Below are 20,790 nucleotides of genomic sequence, written 5' to 3'. Positions count from 1 at the left end.
AACTGTGATCGGCTAGCTTGCAGTGAATGTGCCGCTCTAGTACATGCAGGATGTGCAGGATTAAAATCCGAGGATGTCAAGTTTATAAGTGATAATAAACAAGTGTGGCGTTGTAAGGATTGCAGTATTGAACGCAGGAAAAGCATGTCCATACAATCATCAATTCCTGAATCGCCGGCAGCAGACAATCCTCTAACGTTGGAAGATGTCGTAAAAATTCTTAACGAGATGAAGACAGATCAAAAACGTATGGAGGCTGATCTTGGAAATTCGCTGGAGGCATGCTATGTGGGAATTGTGGAATTAAAGCAGAAGCAGGAGGATCAGAACAAAAAGTTTGAAGCTTGTTTAACAACTATTGAAGAGGTAACAAAGGAGGTCAGACGGTTAGGATAACGAGGAACTAAGGGAACGTGTGGAGGACCTGGAGCAATACTCGAGGATCAATATGATTGAAATCAGAGGACTACCGCAAGAACCCAACGAGAATCTTAATGCGGTGGTATGTAACATTTCAAATGCACTTGGTCATAACATCAAAGAGGAACATATCGACATATATGTCATCGCCTGGGAAAAACAGGACCCGAGGGACCAGCTGCAGTTGTCGTGAAGTTGGTGAGGAGGACCGACAAGAACGCTATCTTACAGAAGAGGCGAGTGAAGCGAGACTTCTCAACAAGACACATTGGCGCTAACACCGACGAGCCGATTTATATCAATGAATTTTGTCACCAGCTTGGAGAAAGCTGTTCTCGTTGGCGAGAGAGGCACACAGGGAGAAGCAGTTCAAATTTCTTTGGGTGAAGGACGGGAAAATTCTTATGAGAAGGGAGGAGGAAAAGCCAGTTATTGAATTAAAATCAGTAGAACAATTGAACAGTTTTCGCGCTCGAGGCTCACAAGTACCAGTTAAAAAAGGTGGTGATAGGGGTTGTGAATAATGGAAAATGTATTAGTTTTATTTCTATCTTGTTTGGGAGATCAATGCGTAGATCGTGGTCTATCGATCAAGTCTATTTATCTGTTATCATCAACTTATAATGAATGATTTCGATGAACTATGTGATGTTTTAAGAAGTGATAAGTTTTCGACGGAGGAGATAAATGATTATTTGAACTATGATTTGAAATCAATTAATGAAAACAATCCTGCTAATTATTTCAACCTTTTCCATATGAATATTCGAAGTGTTTTTAAAAATTTTAACGAGTTTATGGTGTGTATTAACGGTTGTAAATTAACATTTGAAGTAATAATACTGACGGAAACCTGTTACTCTAAAGATAAACCTATTGATTTGTATATAATCTGCTTAATATTCCCAGCAAACTGAACAAATGTGATAGCCTATGTATGTATAGCATAAAGTACTTTATTAGCAAAAAGTATAGTTTCACTTTGATTGATTGTGAATTAATTGAAGCTAACACTGTAAGTGTAATCATCGAATTAGAGAACGCCTTAAGCTTACAGGTGATTGCGGTCTATAGATCGCCTAATAGCAATGATGATAACTTTATCGCAAAATTGAATGATTACCTCAACACTCTGCCAATAAACCGGAACATTGTTTTTGTGGGTGATATCAATATTGACCTGTTGAACATTGACCGTTACTCACTTCAGTATCTGAATGTTATGTGTGGGAATGGATTCAGATCTTTTATAAACAAACCGACTAGAATAGTAGATAATAAACATTCTTGTATAGACCATAAATTTTTAAAGGACACCTGTAATACAATAAAACCAAAAATTTTCAATTTTTAAAAAATGAATATAACAGACCATTTTGCAATTACACTACACATGAATATAACTGTTCCTTTAGCTCACACACCAGCTGCTCAAAATAATAAAAAAACTAAAACAAATTTTAATAAACTTAATTCATATTTACCGAATGGAAAATGGGAATTTCTTAATGCTTATTGTGATGAATATAATGATAATTCAATAGATGCTATGGTTGAAATATTTATTGATGAATTAACCAATTACATAAAACTTTCCTTAGTAGAGATAACACTTAAACATAAGAAAATACAATTGAAGCCTTGGATAACACAAGGGTTGATAGAGTCTATCAATAGAAGAGACAGAATAGCCAAACAATTGAAAAAAGAGCCATTAAATTTAGATTTGAAAAATGAGTACAGAGCCTACCGAAACTTACTGAATTCCTGGTCTACGTAAATGAGGTACTGGAATTGGAGCTAAATGGTGGGGAGACTTATTTGCTGATGACACTGTGTTGTTATTTTGGAGGCAATACATTGAATAACGTTATGAAGCCGCCACAAAAGGCTTCTCTACATTAAAGAGATGGCTGGACATAAATTCCCTTAGTCTCGATATACAAAAAACAAAGAACATAGATAGCATTTTCGAGAAACATTACTGGACATGAAATCACAAACTGTCTACTCAGATTACACATGAATTGTAATGTTGACAACCATGTAGTATGTGATTGTCCTGAAATTGAGAGAACAAGTCACTTGAAATACCTAGGGGTAATAATCGAGGAAGGTTTCAAATGGAAAAGACACATAAATTACTTATGCAATAGATTGAAATTTGTATCATATAAATTCTTTAAATTACGATCAGTATTGAAGGTAGTAACTGTGATGAGAATGTTATACTTTGCTATAGTTCAGTCGATACTGCAATATGGGTTAATAGTTTGGGGAGGTACCTTCAACTCTCACCTCTCTACACTATTTATTGTACAGAAAATGATTGTCAAGACAATTTTAAATAGACCAATATTATACCCTTCAATGAGTGCATTCAGTGATCTGAAAGTCATGACTATCCGCCAACTGTATGTGCTTAACATCCTCAAATATTTCAATAGATTTAACAACTTAAAAAAAATAGCGAAACACATAAAACAAGATATATGAACATAAATTTGAATGCTATGTTTCAAAACTCACTTTAATTCGAAAACAACTGATTTATATTGCACCAATAATAATAAATAGTATTCCAAACGATCTCATCAATCAACAAATAATAATGAAGTATATTACATTGAAAATAAAAAACTGGATAATCCAAGAATATTATTTTGATATCAAAATAATATAGCTTCCATTTTGAAGGTCTCTTGCAAAATATTTTTTTTACATATTGTTGAAGGATGCGTATGATTAGAATTACATAAGTTCAGAAATCCTCGAGTGCAGCATTTATTTTAGTTTTATTCTTTATTCATTTTTCTCCTCTCTTAGTATTTGGGCGCTACTCCTAATGGCGGACAAGTTCTTACTTATGTCAGTAGATTTCCACCAAGCTCATGCTATTTGAAGTGTTGAATAATAATGTAATGATAATCCTTAATCCATTCAGTTTGATAGTTAGGAATAGAAGTATTAATGCTATTATTGTTTAATTTATTATTTTTTAGTAAGGAATGTTATTTATTTGAATTGATTGTGGTGAATTGCATTTGTGTTTTATAGTTAAATGTTTGTACTTACTTTGTGGAAATAAATTTGAATTGGAATTTGAATTTGAAGTTCAACCAAGTGAAATAATCAATAATTCAACTATTTTGCGTGGTGGAAAATTGTGAGATGAAGCTATGGAGTACTAGTTTTAATATATTGCCAATCAATTATTTTCCAGAAAGAATCATTCTTAATAATGTCACAAGTTTTTTAACTTCTCAATTTATCCATCACCAGTCAATCCTCTATACATAACAAAACTTCAATTCAAATTCAAAAAAAATATCGACTCATAATATTAGCAAAAATTAGTTAGATGGTGAATAATTATGAAGAGAATAAGTTGAAATTTCTAGAAACTAACAAACGATTTTTTTTCATTTTCTGATAATAAATTGAACATACCGTACTGGATATAATCAAAATCATAAAATTAACTTTTTGTGTAGTTGAGAAGTTGATATTGTGGTAATTATTTATATTGAATGAAAAAGACTAAGAAATTGTCAAAAACCACAGATTTATTGATACTAAGAAAGACTGGTTTCGGTTATTACACCATTGTCAATCTCTGATAAACTAAAACTGAATACAAGAGATTGACAATGGTGTAATAACCGAAACCGGTCTTTCTAATTATCAATAAATCTGTGGTTTTTGACAATTTCTTAGTCTTTTTCATTCAATATGATAAAATTAAGGCAACTGTGATAAAAACTTGAATTTCATTTTCATATTCATCATCTCGATTTGAAATTCTGATCAGATATTTTTAATGCTGTATTATTTGCCATTTCCATCAATATTATTATTATTACGTTTCATGGTATTCCATTTCCTCTTACATCCACTATCTTGATGTTAATTTGTTGTAAGTTTACTATTGTTGCCTATTAAAATAACATTAATATCTTGAGGTGATGTATTTTTATCTATAATATTATAAAGGAAGGAATTGGCATATTGCTGATAAGGATAGGAAATGTAATGCCTGATTGACGCATTATCACCTATGTAACTAAAGAACTGATTAACTTGCAATTTTAAATGAAGATTCTGAATTCACCATAGATGGATACAGGCTTATTTCCATTGCTATCGTCCAATTGATTCTAATCTAATAATTGAAACAACCCATTCAATTTGTGATTTAATGTTTACGCAACAATAAACGCTAGACCAAACAGATGTTTCTCCAAGTGAATTCATTCAATCTGAATCATTCCTCGGAATCTTCCGAGCGTATGGGCAATCCGAAGAACTAGTCTTCAGACACAGACCTCAGGTCCATGTGAAGATCATTCCTGGATAAAAGCACTGTCGGTTCACGACTCATCACAGATGAATTCAATCCTGATGAGTTATGAATCTCAATCATGATAAAAACTAGGATTAAGATTTTTTGAGGATCACTTTCTATTTGATGTAATTTCAACTTTTTTTGTGTTTTTTATTGTAAAAAAAATATTATTCTTATGTATGAGTTCTTGTAAGAGTATGTAGAACTGACAGCAGATTGTGAATCAGATTGTTTTGTTTTTATGAGGAAAAAAGAACTTTTTGAATTGAATTGAATTCGTATCGTAATATTTGTAACATGCGCTACTAATAATGAATGAGAAGTTCCGGGTTCGAGACTGGTCAAACATTTTTTGCTGAGAATTTCCAACTATAATGAAGATTATCCAAGTTATTTTGACAAAAAAATTATCATATTTTTTATTTTTTCTGGACATGAGGAGATTGCATTTTGCAGCACAACATTTTCCCTAGTGCAAAGCACGGTTACCTGCTAGTTCAATAATATAAGTCTTGTTATTGGTGGTCCAAATAATAATAGTCATCAGCATATCACAGAGAAACCCTCATACAAATATTAATATTAAATAATAACAAATAACAGTATTCAACTCCATCAGACACAGGTTTGAAATGTCAATGAAAATCTATTTTCATCCATAATAAACTTGAGGATGATGCACACCTCCTTGCCCATAGCCTAGGAGGTATAAAGATGAAATTTTTAGTAAGACTGTTTTGACAGAGCACGCAAGCCCATACAGCAATGTAAGATCTGGCAACAGAATTATGAATTAATTAGAGATTTATGAGAGGGGTGGGGTTGAAAAGTTGCAGCTGGAGTAGTTGAAGGTCAACCAGGGTCAAACGGCCTTAGGTCAGGGCACTCACCAACAGGTCAGCTCACGAGAGAGAGAGAGAGAGAGAGAGAGAGAGAGTGATCGAGTGGGAGTGAGTGAGTGAGTGAATGAGAGAGAGTGAGTGAGAGACATAGAGACAGAGAGAACAGTGAGAGTGTAAGGAGAAATAGTGAAGACGGAGAGAGTGATAGAGGAATAAAATGTACTTTCTGTTTACTACCAAAGGATATTGACCTTCCCCGACTGAATTAATTATGCTAATAGGAATTGGATGGGGTTCAAATCGAAGCTTGTCTTGCAGAGATTTGAATACTGATAGCTTCCTAGTTTCTGTTTGAATTTTTCAACCCTTCAACAATGATTGTATCACTTTCATGACATTTGTTAGGAATAAGATGTTAAGACTTTAATACATGTACATATTATTTTGTTTCTTGTAAGCCTACTGTAACTTTTCACATGATTTTAGATGACTCTGATCCTCTCCATTCCTCTAAATTTTTTCTTCCATCCTTCCTACGTGATCTTCTATAGACCTTTCTATAAAGAATGGTACCTCCTGTTCTCCTGTACCATTAACATGACACATTGTTCTGAAATTCATTGAAATTCTTCTTATGAGAATTAATTCTCCAAAAGGATGAGTATCAAATTAGGAATTCGTAATCGAAGGCTTATTTTAGGGTTGTTTAGTTATTCGAAAAGTTATTGCTCTTATTATTTTTATCCTCGCTATTATCATTTCATTATCAATCAATCGATTTTTTATTGCTAAAGTCTATAAGCCTAGATCCATTCATTATATTGGCATTAGTATTTAATCTCAACAGATCTAATTTATAAGTTAGCTACATAACAAAACTATTCATTAGGATAGTGATAATTACAACCAATAATCAAAAAACTATAATAATGTCAAAAAACTATACTTGAAAACTATAAATAATGTGAATAAAATGTTATAGATTTTTCAGACTACTTTGAATCGAATCAAATCGTTTTAATGTAGAAAGCTCTTGATATCGTCAAGAGTATTACAACAGTCAAAATTCAACAACATTCAAAACGTTACATAGTTACAAAATAGTCACAGATAGTCTATGACTTTGTGGTGAATCATCTGATATTTGCCACCTGTGATTAACAACCTGTTTTCAACTTGCATTAGTTTGTTTATTAATTGTATCAGTTTATTTAATATTTTCTCAGTTCAATTTTTTCATCTCTACATTAAAACATCTAATCATTCATCCTGTTTTATTCAACCTATTTTATCATAGGAAATCCACAAACCTAATTTCCTATATTAGCGACCCCAACGTGATGGACAGCAAGCATTTTTACAGATATTTTTCGTGAGTAAAGTAACTTAAGCGATCCACCACGATGGATGAAGAACACATTTCTGCTCGACGTAAACAGTTTACAATTCACAATTTAGCATCAATTTGATAACTTTTGCCGAGAATTTCAAATTCTAAAAACTATTTTTGCATTGAACACTTTCAAGTTTGTTTTTGAACACTTTTTGAAGGTGGATAGAAAGTTTTAATTTCTACAAAAATAAAATTACATTACTGAAGAATGGATCAAGTAGTGAACATAATAAAAATAGAACACTTTTTGAATACCGCCAAACATCTGGACTGAGAGAGCAGTATATCTTGATGAAGCATGGATGAATGACAGTACTTCAGTAATGGGAAAGATTAGTGAACATTCAAGGATAAAACACTTGATTTATTTACTGATGCTTCTTCTAACCACTCAAATGGAGAATGCTTACAACTGGTTGAAGGCGTATGGCAACCTCTTGCTTTCTTTAAAAAAATTATCTTTGAAAGAAAGTTGCTGGCCAGTATACTATCGCAAGCTACTTGCTGTTTATGTAGCGGTGCAGCATTTTCGCCACCGCTTAGAAGGACATCCTTCACTATCTACACAGACCACAAGCCTCTACTCTATGCTTCCCAACCAATCAACTCCACAAACTCAACCAAACTTCCACCAATTCAACTCAACAAATTGTCATTCATCTCTGAGTTTTCGATGGATATACAATATGTCAAAGGTACCTAACTTCAGAAGATAACACTAGAGAATTCTTCTCTTTCATTGGAACGTTTACCCATTCCTGGATCACCACTTACTGTGCTCTGTGATGTATCTACAGAGAAACCTTGACCGTTTATTCACAACCTTTTAGACGACAAGTCTTTGACAGCCTCCATAGCCTGAGTCATCCCGGACCCAATGCTTCACTCAAGTGAGTCAGCCACAGATTTGTTTGGCCAAACATGAACAAGAACTGTTGAGATTGGGCTCGTGCTTGTACTGGTTGTCAACGATCAAAGATTATTCGACATGTTAATGCTCCTTGTGGAAATTTTGTGACACCAATAAAAAGATTTTCTCATATTCACGTCGATCTGATTGGCCCACTTCCTCCTGCACGATTTTTCAAATATTGCTTACACTGGTCCCCATGAGGTGGTGGACAGAGACGACAAAACCTTCACATTGAGGATTAATTTACCGAGCGAAGTGAGGTCTCAAGCTGTGTACAGATATAAGCGCCTCCAACCTGCACCGCGCACGCTCCGCCCTCGTTCCGCCATCGCTTCGCATTCGCTCCGCCCCCGCTCTGCATTCGCACCGATAATGAACGTTATGGGAGATGATAGCTCTTCTCGCATAACACTCTTGCTCACCGGTCGATCATCAATCGCTCTGCTCGAGTGACGGAGCAGAGCGAAAGTCTGTACGCACCTTAAGATTCAAGTCGACGGTTTGGCATTTCTCTTAATGTTCAAATGTTTAAATGTTTAAATGTTTAAATGTTTAAATGTTTAAATGTTTAAATGTTTAAATGTTTAAATGTTTGAATGTTTGAATGTTTGAATGTTTAAATGTTTGAATGTTTGAATGTTTAAATGTTAAATGTTTAAATGTTAAATGTTTAAATGTTTGAATGTTTAAATGTTTAATGTTTAAATGTTAAATGTTAAAATGTTCAAATGTTAAATGTTTAAATGTTAAATGTTTAATGTTAAATGTTTAAATGTTTAAAGTTTAAATGTTTAAATGTTTAAATGTTTAAATGTTTAAATGTTTAAATGTTTAATGTTTAAATGTTAATGTTTAAATGTTTAAATGTTTAAATGTTTAAATTTTAAATGTTTAAATGTTTAAATGTTTAAATGTTTAAATGTTTAAATGTTTAAATGTTTAATGTTTAAATGTTTAAATGTTAAATGTTTAAATGTTTAAATGTTTAAATGTTTAAATGTTTAAATGTTTAAATGTTTAAATGTTTAAATGTTTAAATGTTTAAATGTTTAAATGTTTAAATGTTTAAATGTTTAAATGTTTAAATGTTTAAATGTTCAATGTTTAAATGTTTAAATGTTTAAATGTTTAAATGTTTAAATGTTTAAATGTTAAATGTTTAAATGTTCAAATGTTTAAATGTTTAAATGTTTAAATGTTAAATGTTTAAATGTTTAAATGTTTAAATGTTTAATGTTTTAATGTTAATGTTTAAATGTTTAAATGTTTAAATGTTTAATGTTTAAATGTTTAAATGTTTAAATGTTTAAATGTTTAAATGTTTAAATGTTTAAATTTTAAATGTTTAAATGTTTAAATGTTTAAATGTTTAAATGTTTAAATGTTTAATGTTTAATGTTTAATGTTTAATGTTTAATGTTTTAATGTTAAATGTTTAATGTTTAATGTTTTAATGCATATTTAAAACATACAAAGTTGCACTTTTACGGCGAAACGCGGTAATATATTTTCAAAAAATTTGACAGGTATGTTCCTTTTTAAATTGCGTATCGACGTATATACAAGGTTTTTGGAAATTTTGCATTTCAAGGATAATATAAAAGGGAGAAGGAGCCTCCTTCATACGCCAATATCAGAGTAAAAATCAGACTAAAGAATTATTCATCATAAATCAGCTGTCGAGTGGATTATAAATCGCATTCCATGATGCATGCAATTCAATATCTCAATGTAATTGGTAAAAAATCAGCAACTGTGTAGACTATAAATTGCATGCCTCATTGCATACCTCATTGAATGCAATTTTTATGCACTATTTATTAATAGGGTGCAAAGAACTTATAACAGCTTGTTTGGGCGCGTAGATGTCTGCTGGTTTTCTCGCGTTAAATTCCGGAAAACGTTATATTACGATAATTAAATCTCGTGTAAGCATGATCTGATCAAATAAATAGTTGGTGTATCAGTGTGGATGTGCATATGGTTTGGGACGTCATTCAGTTATAAATGTTATAGATTCTATTGAAAAAATTTTTGTTCATTATTTGTTTTTATATTCTTTAATTTTTATAAGTTTTGGAATTTTGAATTCTCAATTTGTTCTATTTTTACTTTTTCATAAGTATTTAAAATCTTTGTATTTTTCATTTTTGAATCAGGCGGTATTTTTGTTGTTTGTATTATTTATTATTGCATATGTTTGTATTATTTTTATCATTATTTTTCTTCTTTCATTTGTACCTGTATAATTTTTATTGTTAAGGAGACATATTTGGGGAAACCCGTTCTCTCCATTGTGAATAAATAAATAGATAGATAAATGAACTATTGATTACGTGCAATAACGCATGCAATTAATAACTAAAATAGCATAGTATTGTCATTCGAACTTTCTCTGCTTTGAACTTGGGCTGTCCTATTGCCAGTATGTCTTGAAGGAGATTAGCTTTTGATGTTAGCATTTTTGATACACCAACCCCAACAGTCATTAGCCGTTTTCACACCGATATCTCGCCGACACAGACAGGATTTACTCTGATGGACAGTATAAGAGGAGGCTGCGGTTTATAACTGCGCGAGGTCTACTGCTCACAGAACTACTAGTGGTAAACCCGCTAAGGTTTCCATTGACCGGGTGAAGCCAGCATACATCGTTCAAGACGACTCGCCTCAGCCTTCCCACCCTTTTCCAGAAAAAAGTGAGCTTCAAAATTTTGAATGGCCAAATCGTCTGCCCGAGGGGGTAATGTGGCGAATCATCTGATATTTGCCACCTGTGATTAAAAACCTGTTTTCAACTTGCATTAGTTTGTTTATTAATTGTATCAGTTTATTCAATATTTTATCAGTTTAATTTTGTCACCTCTACATCAAACATCTAATCATTCATCCAGTTTTATTTAACCTATTTTATCATAGGAAATTCACAAACCAAATTTCTTAAAAATGTATCAAAATGGACTAGATTAAATTTTCATAAAATTATTTCAATTCATAAAAGGATTCGACACCAAAATTTTTCAATGTTTAAATGTTTAAATGTTTAATGTTTAATGTTTAATGTTTAATGTTTAATGTTTAATGTTTAATGTTTAATGTTTAATGTTTAATGTTTAATGTTTTAATGCATATTTAAAACATACAAAGTTGCACTTTTACGGCGAAACGCGGTAATATATTTTCAAAAAATTTGACAGGTATGTTCCTTTTTAAATTGCGTGTCGACGTATATACAAGGTTTTTGGAAATTTTGCATTTCAAGGATAATATAAAAGGGAGAAGGAGCCTCCTTCATACGCCAATATCAGAGTAAAAATCAGACTAAAGAATTATTCATCATAAATCAGCTGTCGAGTGGATTATAAATCGCATTCCATGATGCATGCAATTCAATATCTCAATGTAATTTGGTAAAAAATCAGCAACTGTGTAGACTATAAATTGCATGCCTCATTGCATACCTCATTGAATGCAATTTTTATGCACTATTTATTAATAGGGTGCAAAGAACTTATAACAGCTTGTTTGGGCGCGTAGATGTCTGCTGGTTTTCTCGCGTTAAATTCCGGAAAACGTTATATTACGATAATTAAATCTCGTGTAAGCATGATCTGATCAAATAAATAGTTGGTGTATCAGTGTGGATGTGCATATGGTTTGGGACGTGATTCAGTTATAAATGTTATAGATTCTATTGAAAAAATTTTTGTTCATTATTTGTTTTTATATTCTTTAATTTTTATAAGTTTTGGAATTTTGAATTCTCAATTTGTTCTATTTTTACTTTTTCATAAGTATTTAAAATCTTTGTATTTTTCATTTTTGAATCAGGCGGTATTTTTGTTGTTTGTATTATTTATTATTGCATATGTTTGTATTATTTTTATCATTATTTTTCTTCTTTCATTTGTACCTGTATAATTTTTATTGTTAAGGAGACATATTTGGGGAAACCCGTTCTCTCCATTGTGAATAAATAAATAGATAGATAAATGAACTATTGATTACGTGCAATAACGCATGCAATTAATAACTAAAATAGCATAGTATTGTCATTCGAACTTTCTCTGCTTTGAACTTGGGCTGTCCTATTGCCAGTATGTCTTGAAGGAGATTAGCTTTTGATGTTAGCATTTTTGATACACCAACCCCAACAGTCATTAGCCGTTTTCACACCGATATCTCGCCGACACAGACAGGATTTACTCTGATGGACAGTATAAGAGGAGGCTGCGGTTTATAACTGCGCGAGGTCTACTGCTCACAGAACTACTAGTGGTAAACCCGCTAAGGTTTCCATTAACCGGGTGAAGCCAGCATACATCATTCAAGACGACTCGCCTCAGCCTTCCCACCCTTTTCCAGAAAAAAGTGAGCTTCAAAATTTTGAATGGCCAAATCGTCTGCCCGAGGGGGTAATGTGGCGAATCATCTGATATTTGCCACCTGTGATTAAAAACCTGTTTTCAACTTGCATTAGTTTGTTTATTAATTGTATCAGTTTAATTTTGTCACCTCTACATCAAACATCTAATCATTCATCCAGTCTTATTTTATCATAGGAAATTCACAAACCAAATTTCTTAAAAATGTATCAAAATGGACTAGATTAAATTTTCATAAAATTATTTCAATTCATAAAAGGATTCGACACCAAAATTTTTCAATTTTTTTTTTAAATAAAACAATTATGTAGAATTAAAAATAAAACAATTAACTTATGACAAAAATGTCCAATACTTTCAGATACCACATTGAATAGATAAATAGAGATATAGTATAATAACGTTTTTTTGTGAATTTACAAAGTTATAGAATCTTACTACTAGATCATTTTTCCCCCTCTGTTATTGTAATTGTGATTCTCTTGTGATACTCTATTGCATATATTCAATATAATTTTCCTTGACATATGCCCAAAACTGATATAGATGAATAAATTGAGGGTAGTGTATAAGTATTAATCTGAAGCTCTCCTTACAATTACATCTTTCAAGAAAGGCTACAAATCAATCGTACAGCTTTCTTCTGCAACCTTAAAAATTTGATAGAATATAGCTCTGAGAGCACGGAATCAAAGACCCATACGATAAATGACTACCGTATGCAAATGAGCTTAATATACCGCAAGTAGAACCAAGTTCTCTCAACTTTCTTAACATGAAAGTACCCTCACTCAACTTGTTTGCCGATATGACTATTTGTTTATCGATATGACGTTTCCAGTTTGATTTTAGTGTCCGTATTAGAACCAAGAAAATTAACAATATCTCGACTGCTAATTTTCCAACTATTACTATAAGACACTTCGATGTTTTGTATTTTATCTAACTTCAGGCACAGCGAGTTAGCATTGCACCACTTAATTCCATATGAGAATGTACGTTTTTCCATTAGAAATATATTTATTTCGAAATGTATGTTTCAGGAAGTAATGGCAGAGTGTGTCCAAGTAATAGTGAGATGTCGACCTATGAACAGCCGTGAGCTCAGTTTAAATTGCAAGGTAAATTAAACAATTATTCAATAAATAAATAAATAAATTTGTTGTTTCTGATCAATATAGCCTATTAATGGATGAATAATAATTATAAATTTTCTCAATTGGAATAAGCTGTTTAAGACAAAAACGTGGAATGCCTTTACGAAAGTAAAACGTTATTGAATAACTTATCAAGTTATTCTCTTATTACTCAGTTTTCATGTTCATTTTATTTCACGCTCATTATTTATTGTTGAGTTCGAGATATTCACAAGTTCATGTTCTCATTTGAAGCGGCTTCTCTAGACAATTGTTTTTAACATAAATACATACTTATTTTACTCAACAATAAACTAGAGAAATTGAATTGAACATGAATTTCCAATGTTCTATTTCTTTAGGAGGGGGGGGGAACTTTCAATTCTCTATCTCAAATAATCTAAAAAAATACTGGTTGAACAATTGAAAAGTTCTGCTTAGCCTATTGGATGTGGAAAATTGATTGTAACCATACATAAATCGACGTTTCAAAACTTCAATTTTGAATGGAAGATTGCACTATTACCTGGAACTATGTATAGATAAACCTAATAGCCCCTGTTACCTTATTTCTTGGTACTTGATACTTGATATACCCTGGTTCAGGGACTTTATGCGAGAATAGAAATCAATAACGTGGAAGTAATTCACAAAAATATTCTCATTGAGTAATGCATTCAAATAAATCTGGCTCATTGCTAGCACCTTCAACCAATGTGAATAGAAAATTCCATTAATTTATTTTACTTTCAAACTGAATAAACATTTTCCTCACTTGAACATATTGTCAAGCCAAAGGAGAAAGCACTGAAGTTTATGAGTTACTGAGATGTTGAGTTATGTATAATAATTGTTCTTGTTTTGGTTTGTTTATTCATGATTTTATCTTTTAACTTTTTTATCAAGATATAACAATCAAAACCCTCTGCTTAATGTCATTCCAGTATTATTATGATTATACATAATGAGCTTATTCCTTGCTCAGTTTTTTCTCATATTCCCTGAATAAAAGAGTATCACCTTGGTTCTAGACCAAGAAAAAATGGGCTTATTATCGAAACAAGATTTTTTAGATCCTTTTGGTTCTCGAAAATTGAGGATCCTCAAGCACAAACAACGTTAAATCGCTTTTGCTATGAAATATTCATGCTGTTCTCATATCCTCTTGTTGTTGATTTGTTGACTGTTGATCCAAACAATAGAAAATCAAGAACAGTGGTTGACCATACGCACAATATTGCTTGAAATGATCACAAAGTGGCCGCTATCAACTCATAATATGTTGGCTGTTGACCCTTACAATAGAAAATCAAGAACAGTGGTTGACCTATTGGAGGTCAACACATTCTTTGCCTGCATCAGGTCACACCAACTTCAGTAGTCGCCAACCCTTCTAGATAATTCTGATGTTCTTGAGGATCTGGATAGTGATGTTATGTATTCAGGGCAAAACGACAAAATATTTGAACAACGTATTGATTACCAAACCCTATCTCTCATATAGTGTGGCTCGAAGCGAAAACCCAATGCATTTTTAATGCTGATGTTCGAGTTCAACTGATCAAAGATAGTACTGAAGTGTGCATGAAAAGTAATACACTATCATTTGATCAATATTGAACTATGTTAGAATAACGGACACTGTTTCTTACGATTCAGATTGATAGAAAGATTTTCCACATCGTTATGATCAATACCGTATTTAGTTATTCAAGGACTTTCCACAGGTGCTCGAAGATGTTCTATTATCTATTTAGCGAGCAGCGAATTTCTAGAGAAGGAAATATTAAATGTATTATTGAGTATACATTCTTAAATATATAAATGTATACAATTTTATTTTTTAAGCTACTGTACAAAGTATAAAGTAAATTTTTTGTAAAAAGTATATTTTTTGCCTTTGCACAGCCTTAATCAAAAAAATCTGGTGTGGCGCACTCACACAACTTTCCTTGCCGTTATGAAAATTGATCACCTGACGCTAGTGTTCCCGCGCATCTCAAGTCTACTGTTCAAAGATTTGAGCCAGCTGGTGACAGGACAATAACTCTGGAGACACACGAAGTCTGCTATCTCTTCATAGTGAAAGATTCAAAAAAATCAACAGTTGCCAACAGTTTCAATCAATCAAATTATCTTTGGGTTAGGATTAATAATTTATTCTACATTTCCTTATCAAGCAATCCATAAAAAGTAAAATCAAAGTGATGATTGATTTGTAGCATCCTTTACCCACACATACGAAAATACATACGGTATGAGGTTGCGCAGTACTCATAGACTGATGTGGAAATTATCCATCAACAATGAAAACGTTAGCAATGGAATTGACGCTCTTATTATTGACATCCTAGGGGAAAAACTTCCACCTTCAAGTGAAGCAGCAACGAATTTATTAGTTGACCAAACATAATTGAAAAAACATTATATTGTATACGGTACCCTGATAAAGAAATTATTAGATAACAGTAGCCAGGTTGACCTTTGGACAACATCATTTAAAACACAATAAAAAATGCTGAGTAGTGATACAAGAGCTGTGTCATTACAGTACAGTCCACTCATTTTCGCCCGACTTGATTATGAATTATGCAGTAGTGAACTTATTATTTATTATTACTTGTTCGTGCGTCTCACGATGGTCATGATGTGATTCACGCCAGATTGTGACGTCACATCAGATTGTGACGTCACGACTGACCTTGGAATCAAAGTGTAAATCCAGGTGTGACAACGACCTTCCTCGTCGATCTTGTTGGATTAATAATGGCGCTCGGTGTACCGGACAGAAAACAGCTGTCTCTATTTCATCAACCATCCATCCTCTGTGCATTTATACAAAAGAGAGCGCCTGCTATCGATCCGCGGAGACAGAAATGCAGAAGGTCGAAGAGGAAGTGAGAGAATAAGGGACACTCTAATAGATAGCCTTCGTTAGACAATTATTGGGGATTGGGAGCAAGGTGTATGGATTAAAACGGATAAATCATTTATTGAATTCAGCAGTCTTCATTCCAAAAGTCTTTTCATGAAATCTTGTAACATTTTTCTATTTATTGAATGCTATTTCAATTGATATCTTCGAATGTTATTCTTTAAATTTATTCAATTGGTTGTTGTGTGTTCCAATTATTTTCTTGTAAATACCATATATAGCCTACTTCTATTCCACTACTCAAATCAAGAAGATGCCCCAAAAACTAGCTCAGTCATTGAGTGCAAAGAAATGCTCTCTCACTAAATTAAGATAAGAAATTGTTTTTTAATAGATTCATGTAAATCTGGAAATATCATGGGTAGGCCTACACAAAAAAACATTTTCTTCCTTCCTTTTTTCGACTGAAACTTATTGAAAACAAAAATGTTTCTGGGTTACTTATGGCATACATTTACGGTATCTACCTGGATGAATTAACGAAAAATTTTAGCAAGAACTGAAAATTATCTACGGCGATTAAAGCGGATGATATGTTATTCTTCAAGTAAAGGAAACTTGTACTTTCTGAAAAGACACCACTCATGCTACATGGATAACAGTAGTCTACTTTAACACTTTCCATTCAATATCTACAAACTTGTATTTAAAGTATTATAAGCCTTTATACTCAAACCATAGAGAAACGAATACTACTATTTTTCATGTTTGGACATTTGCTTGTCTCTGCTTAAACTATTCGACTCTTAATAATTGACATTTTATACAATAATATAAATAACTTGAAAAAAAGTGTGGCGAACTCACACAACTTTCCTTGCCGTTATGAAAATTGTTCACCTGACGCTCGTGTTCCCGCGCATCTCAAGTCTACTATTCAAAGATCTGAGCCAGCTGGTGACAGGACAATAACGCTGGAGACACACGAGGTCAGCTATCTCTTCATAGTGAATGATTTAATAGAATCAACAGTTGTCAACAGTTTGCAATTGAAATAATAAACATTTTCTGGAATTTCGAGCTTATTTTAAATTTTAGGTGAAAATGTTACTGAACATTTACTGTTTGAGATTTTCATGCTCAATCTTTTTCACTTGAATTTTTTTGTTTAAATTGTATCTGAAGCCTGATAATTGGGAAACTAAAATAAAAGTTTGCATAGATGGGGCGGAATCTGATCAAAATCGTTGGAGCCGTTTTCGAGAAAATCGCGAAAAACCCTGTTTATGACAACATTTTCACCATTTTATCCGCCATCTAGAATTGCTTTAGATCGAAATATTGTTCGTGTCGGATCCTTATATTGTAAGGACCTTAAGTTCTAAATTTCAAGTCATTCCGTTAATTGGGAGATGAGATATCGTGTACACAGACGCACACACATACACACACACACACAACACACACACACACACACACACACACACACACACACACACCACACACACACACACACACACCACACACACACACACACACACACACACACACACAAAATAAAAATATCTTATCAAAGCTGATGAAGAACACTTATCATTTCAGACCGGGTGAAATATCAAGTTTAGAGAAACAATAACAGAGAAATATCAAGTTTATTCTACAATCATTGATCAGAAGGCAGCTAATTTATACAAGTAGTGAACTGATCAATGAAATACCTTTTGATTTGGATTTCAAAATTAGTAAAAAGAGCGTGAAAGAGTGGATTAAGAGAGAATATTTTTTACATTAGTTTTCTACTGTAATAATTAGTTAAATTTGAATCTAATTGTTCTGCATTATTTCGAAATCTTATGTTTTTCTTTCACATTGAATGAAAAAGACTAAGAAATTGTCAAAAAACCACTGATTTATTGATAATGTTTATTCAGAGTTTATTCAGAGTCCATTGTTTATCAGAGATTCAATTACCACAATATCAACTTCTCAACTACACAAAACGTTTTTCTTTTACTGTTTTGCAACTCTCACCAGCGGGCAAAGAGTTTCTTTATGCTGGTGATACCTGGATTTTATATTTTATTTTATTTAAGTATATGTATGAATAATTATTTTATTTATTTATATTTGTAATGATATTTCATATTATAAAGATTTTGTAATATGTCTTGATATTCTAAATTGGCAATAAATGAATTGAATTGAATTGATTATCATGATTCATAGAGCTTTCTATGCTCTTCTTTAGCTTTATCTCCTACGCTCACTATATCTTTCCTAGGCTTGAGCATCAAAACTTTCAAGATTAGCTGAGATTAGCCTACATTGCATCATGTCGATTCATAGTTTTCATTTGATTAGTTGTTATTTTGCTTGTAGAATGTGGTTCTCATGGACTCGGAGCGGTGCACGTGCTCACTCGTCAACCCGAATGATTGCTCTGCGCCGCCAAAGGTGTTCACTTTCGATGGCGTCTACTACATCGACTCCACCACCGAGCAAATCTACAACGAGATCGCTTATCCCTTGATCGAGGTAACATCAATATCAATACTCCTCCATCCTTGCACTGCACTGCAACAGCTTTGTAAAACTAATCAAAGTCACTGTACACTTTGAATTGTGGAAATTCACACAAGTGTGGTTAGAACACTTGTTAAATTAATAGTCACTGTAAACCTTAAACTGGAATGAATTCAAGTAACGGAATGTAGCAAAACACGGGCTAACGGTTTTACATGTCAAGTTCCATTTTCATTAACCAAAAATCAGATTGAAATGGTGAGGTAGTGAAAATGAATGTTAGTAGCACAACAATAATAATTGATGGTATGAGTGCCAGATCAAGTAAACAGTTTGTGAAGCTCTCAGATTTTCAAACATTGTAACTCAACTATTGTATAAACGTGTGAGATTGATAGAAGCTTATCAAAAGGTAACATATACGTTATGTAAGCTTTTGTTTGTGCGAGAAACTCAGCTACTTAAACTCAATATATTATTGATTGAGGTGAAATAAATGACATTCACTGTAGACTTTATAAACTGGAGAGAATTTCAGTTACGGAATCGTTACGTAGTATGAAGCAAAACAGGGGTTAGCGGTTCTGTATGACAAGTTTCATTTTCATTAATTAAATAGCTTTTATCGGATTGAAATGTTGAGGAAGTTAAAATGAATGTTGTTACCATATTTTGGCAATTTAACAGAGCTGCTTGGAATGAAGTGCACGAAAGAGAAGAGTGATGAATAAGGCGTCGGCGGGTTTAAACAAAGGAAGTTTCTTTTGTTATTCTTCTTTGATATGTGTTTTCGGAGTGGTATTACTTTTTACAGATGTTGTGGAATTTCCCCATATTAACTGTATAACTGTTTTATATAAAAATTATAAAACATTGGTGCACATGTCTGTATTATGCCATAAACTGGCATAGTATAATATCAATTTACTTGGAGATATTTTATAGGGAAAATAGAGAGATTAATTTTGTTACATGTAAACATATAAAAGTCTATAGATAGTAATGTTATTGGTAGTCTAGTAACATAGAAATGTGAATGTCTTGTTGTGGAAGAAACTCAACTACTCGAACATTGGAACTCAAGTATTGTTCCAATAAGACCATTCAAGTGGAACAAGAAAGCGTTGGTGTTAGTACTTTCTAATAATACAATATTCCACATTTTTTATTATTAGATGAAGCAAGCGGTGAAAACCAATGCGATGTTTAGAAAATAATAGACATGCAATATCCCAGAACTCTTTCTATTCATGAATAATGCTCAAATATTCACACCAAATCATTAATATTGGAAATCGGAATAAAACTAAATTTCAAATTTGGAATAGGTTGATACTCGAGACTGCACAAAACAAATTCAACAGCACTCGAATTTTGATTCAAGTTGGCTCTAGATACCGGTATCAATTATCAGGTAATTAACATTATTATAAAAATAGGATTGTCTGTAAATTGACAATTTATTTTCGACAGGGTGTGCTGGAGGGATACAACAGCACAGTATTCGCGTACGGACAGACAGGGTGCGGCAAGAGCTTTTCGATGCAAGGCGTGAAGGATCCAGCGGCTCAGAGAGGGATCATCCCGCGCGCATTCGAACACATCTTCGAGGCCATCTCGCTTGTCGACAACGTCAAGTATCTGGTGCTCGCCTCCTATCTCGAGATCTACAACGAGGAGATCAGAGACCTGCTCGGCAACGACAACAAACGCAAACTCGACCTCAAGGAGAGTGCTGACAGAGGTGTTTATGTCAGCGGTAAGATTTTCCACCTATTCCAATAATAATACACTTTCAAAAATGAATTGAGTGCCCATGAAAATGATACTCTGTTTTTCACTCTTGAAAGTTGTTACTATATTTATTGTATTTCTGGCCAGTTTAGTTGATGCTGGATTTTCATATCATATGATGATGTGTCAGTGCCAGTGAGAGTGACCGATACTAAAGTTCCGAA

The 20,790-nt window shown here is 32.8% G+C and overlaps 1 protein-coding gene across 3 annotated transcripts in view; it reads left to right on the top strand.

Annotated features, from left to right (window-relative positions):
• Nucleotides 1-20,790, top strand: part of LOC111045374 (osmotic avoidance abnormal protein 3) — a 52,585-nt gene that overhangs the window by 16,766 nt on the left and 15,029 nt on the right. For all 3 annotated transcript variants that reach the window (XM_039430788.1, XM_039430789.1, XM_039430790.1), the window contains exons 2-4: nucleotides 13,342-13,419; nucleotides 18,689-18,844; nucleotides 20,306-20,591. In XM_039430788.1, coding sequence (XP_039286722.1) covers nucleotides 13,348-13,419; nucleotides 18,689-18,844; nucleotides 20,306-20,591 — 514 coding nt within the window. In that variant the 5' untranslated portion in view covers nucleotides 13,342-13,347. The remainder of the gene's footprint in view (nucleotides 1-13,341; nucleotides 13,420-18,688; nucleotides 18,845-20,305; nucleotides 20,592-20,790) is intronic.

Source organism: Nilaparvata lugens, chromosome 6 (assembly GCF_014356525.2).
Source record: "Nilaparvata lugens isolate BPH chromosome 6, ASM1435652v1, whole genome shotgun sequence".
Lineage (NCBI taxonomy): Eukaryota > Metazoa > Arthropoda > Insecta > Hemiptera > Delphacidae > Nilaparvata > Nilaparvata lugens.
Note: the sequence above shows the minus strand (reverse complement) of the source record. Positions and strands in the feature narration are given on the sequence as shown.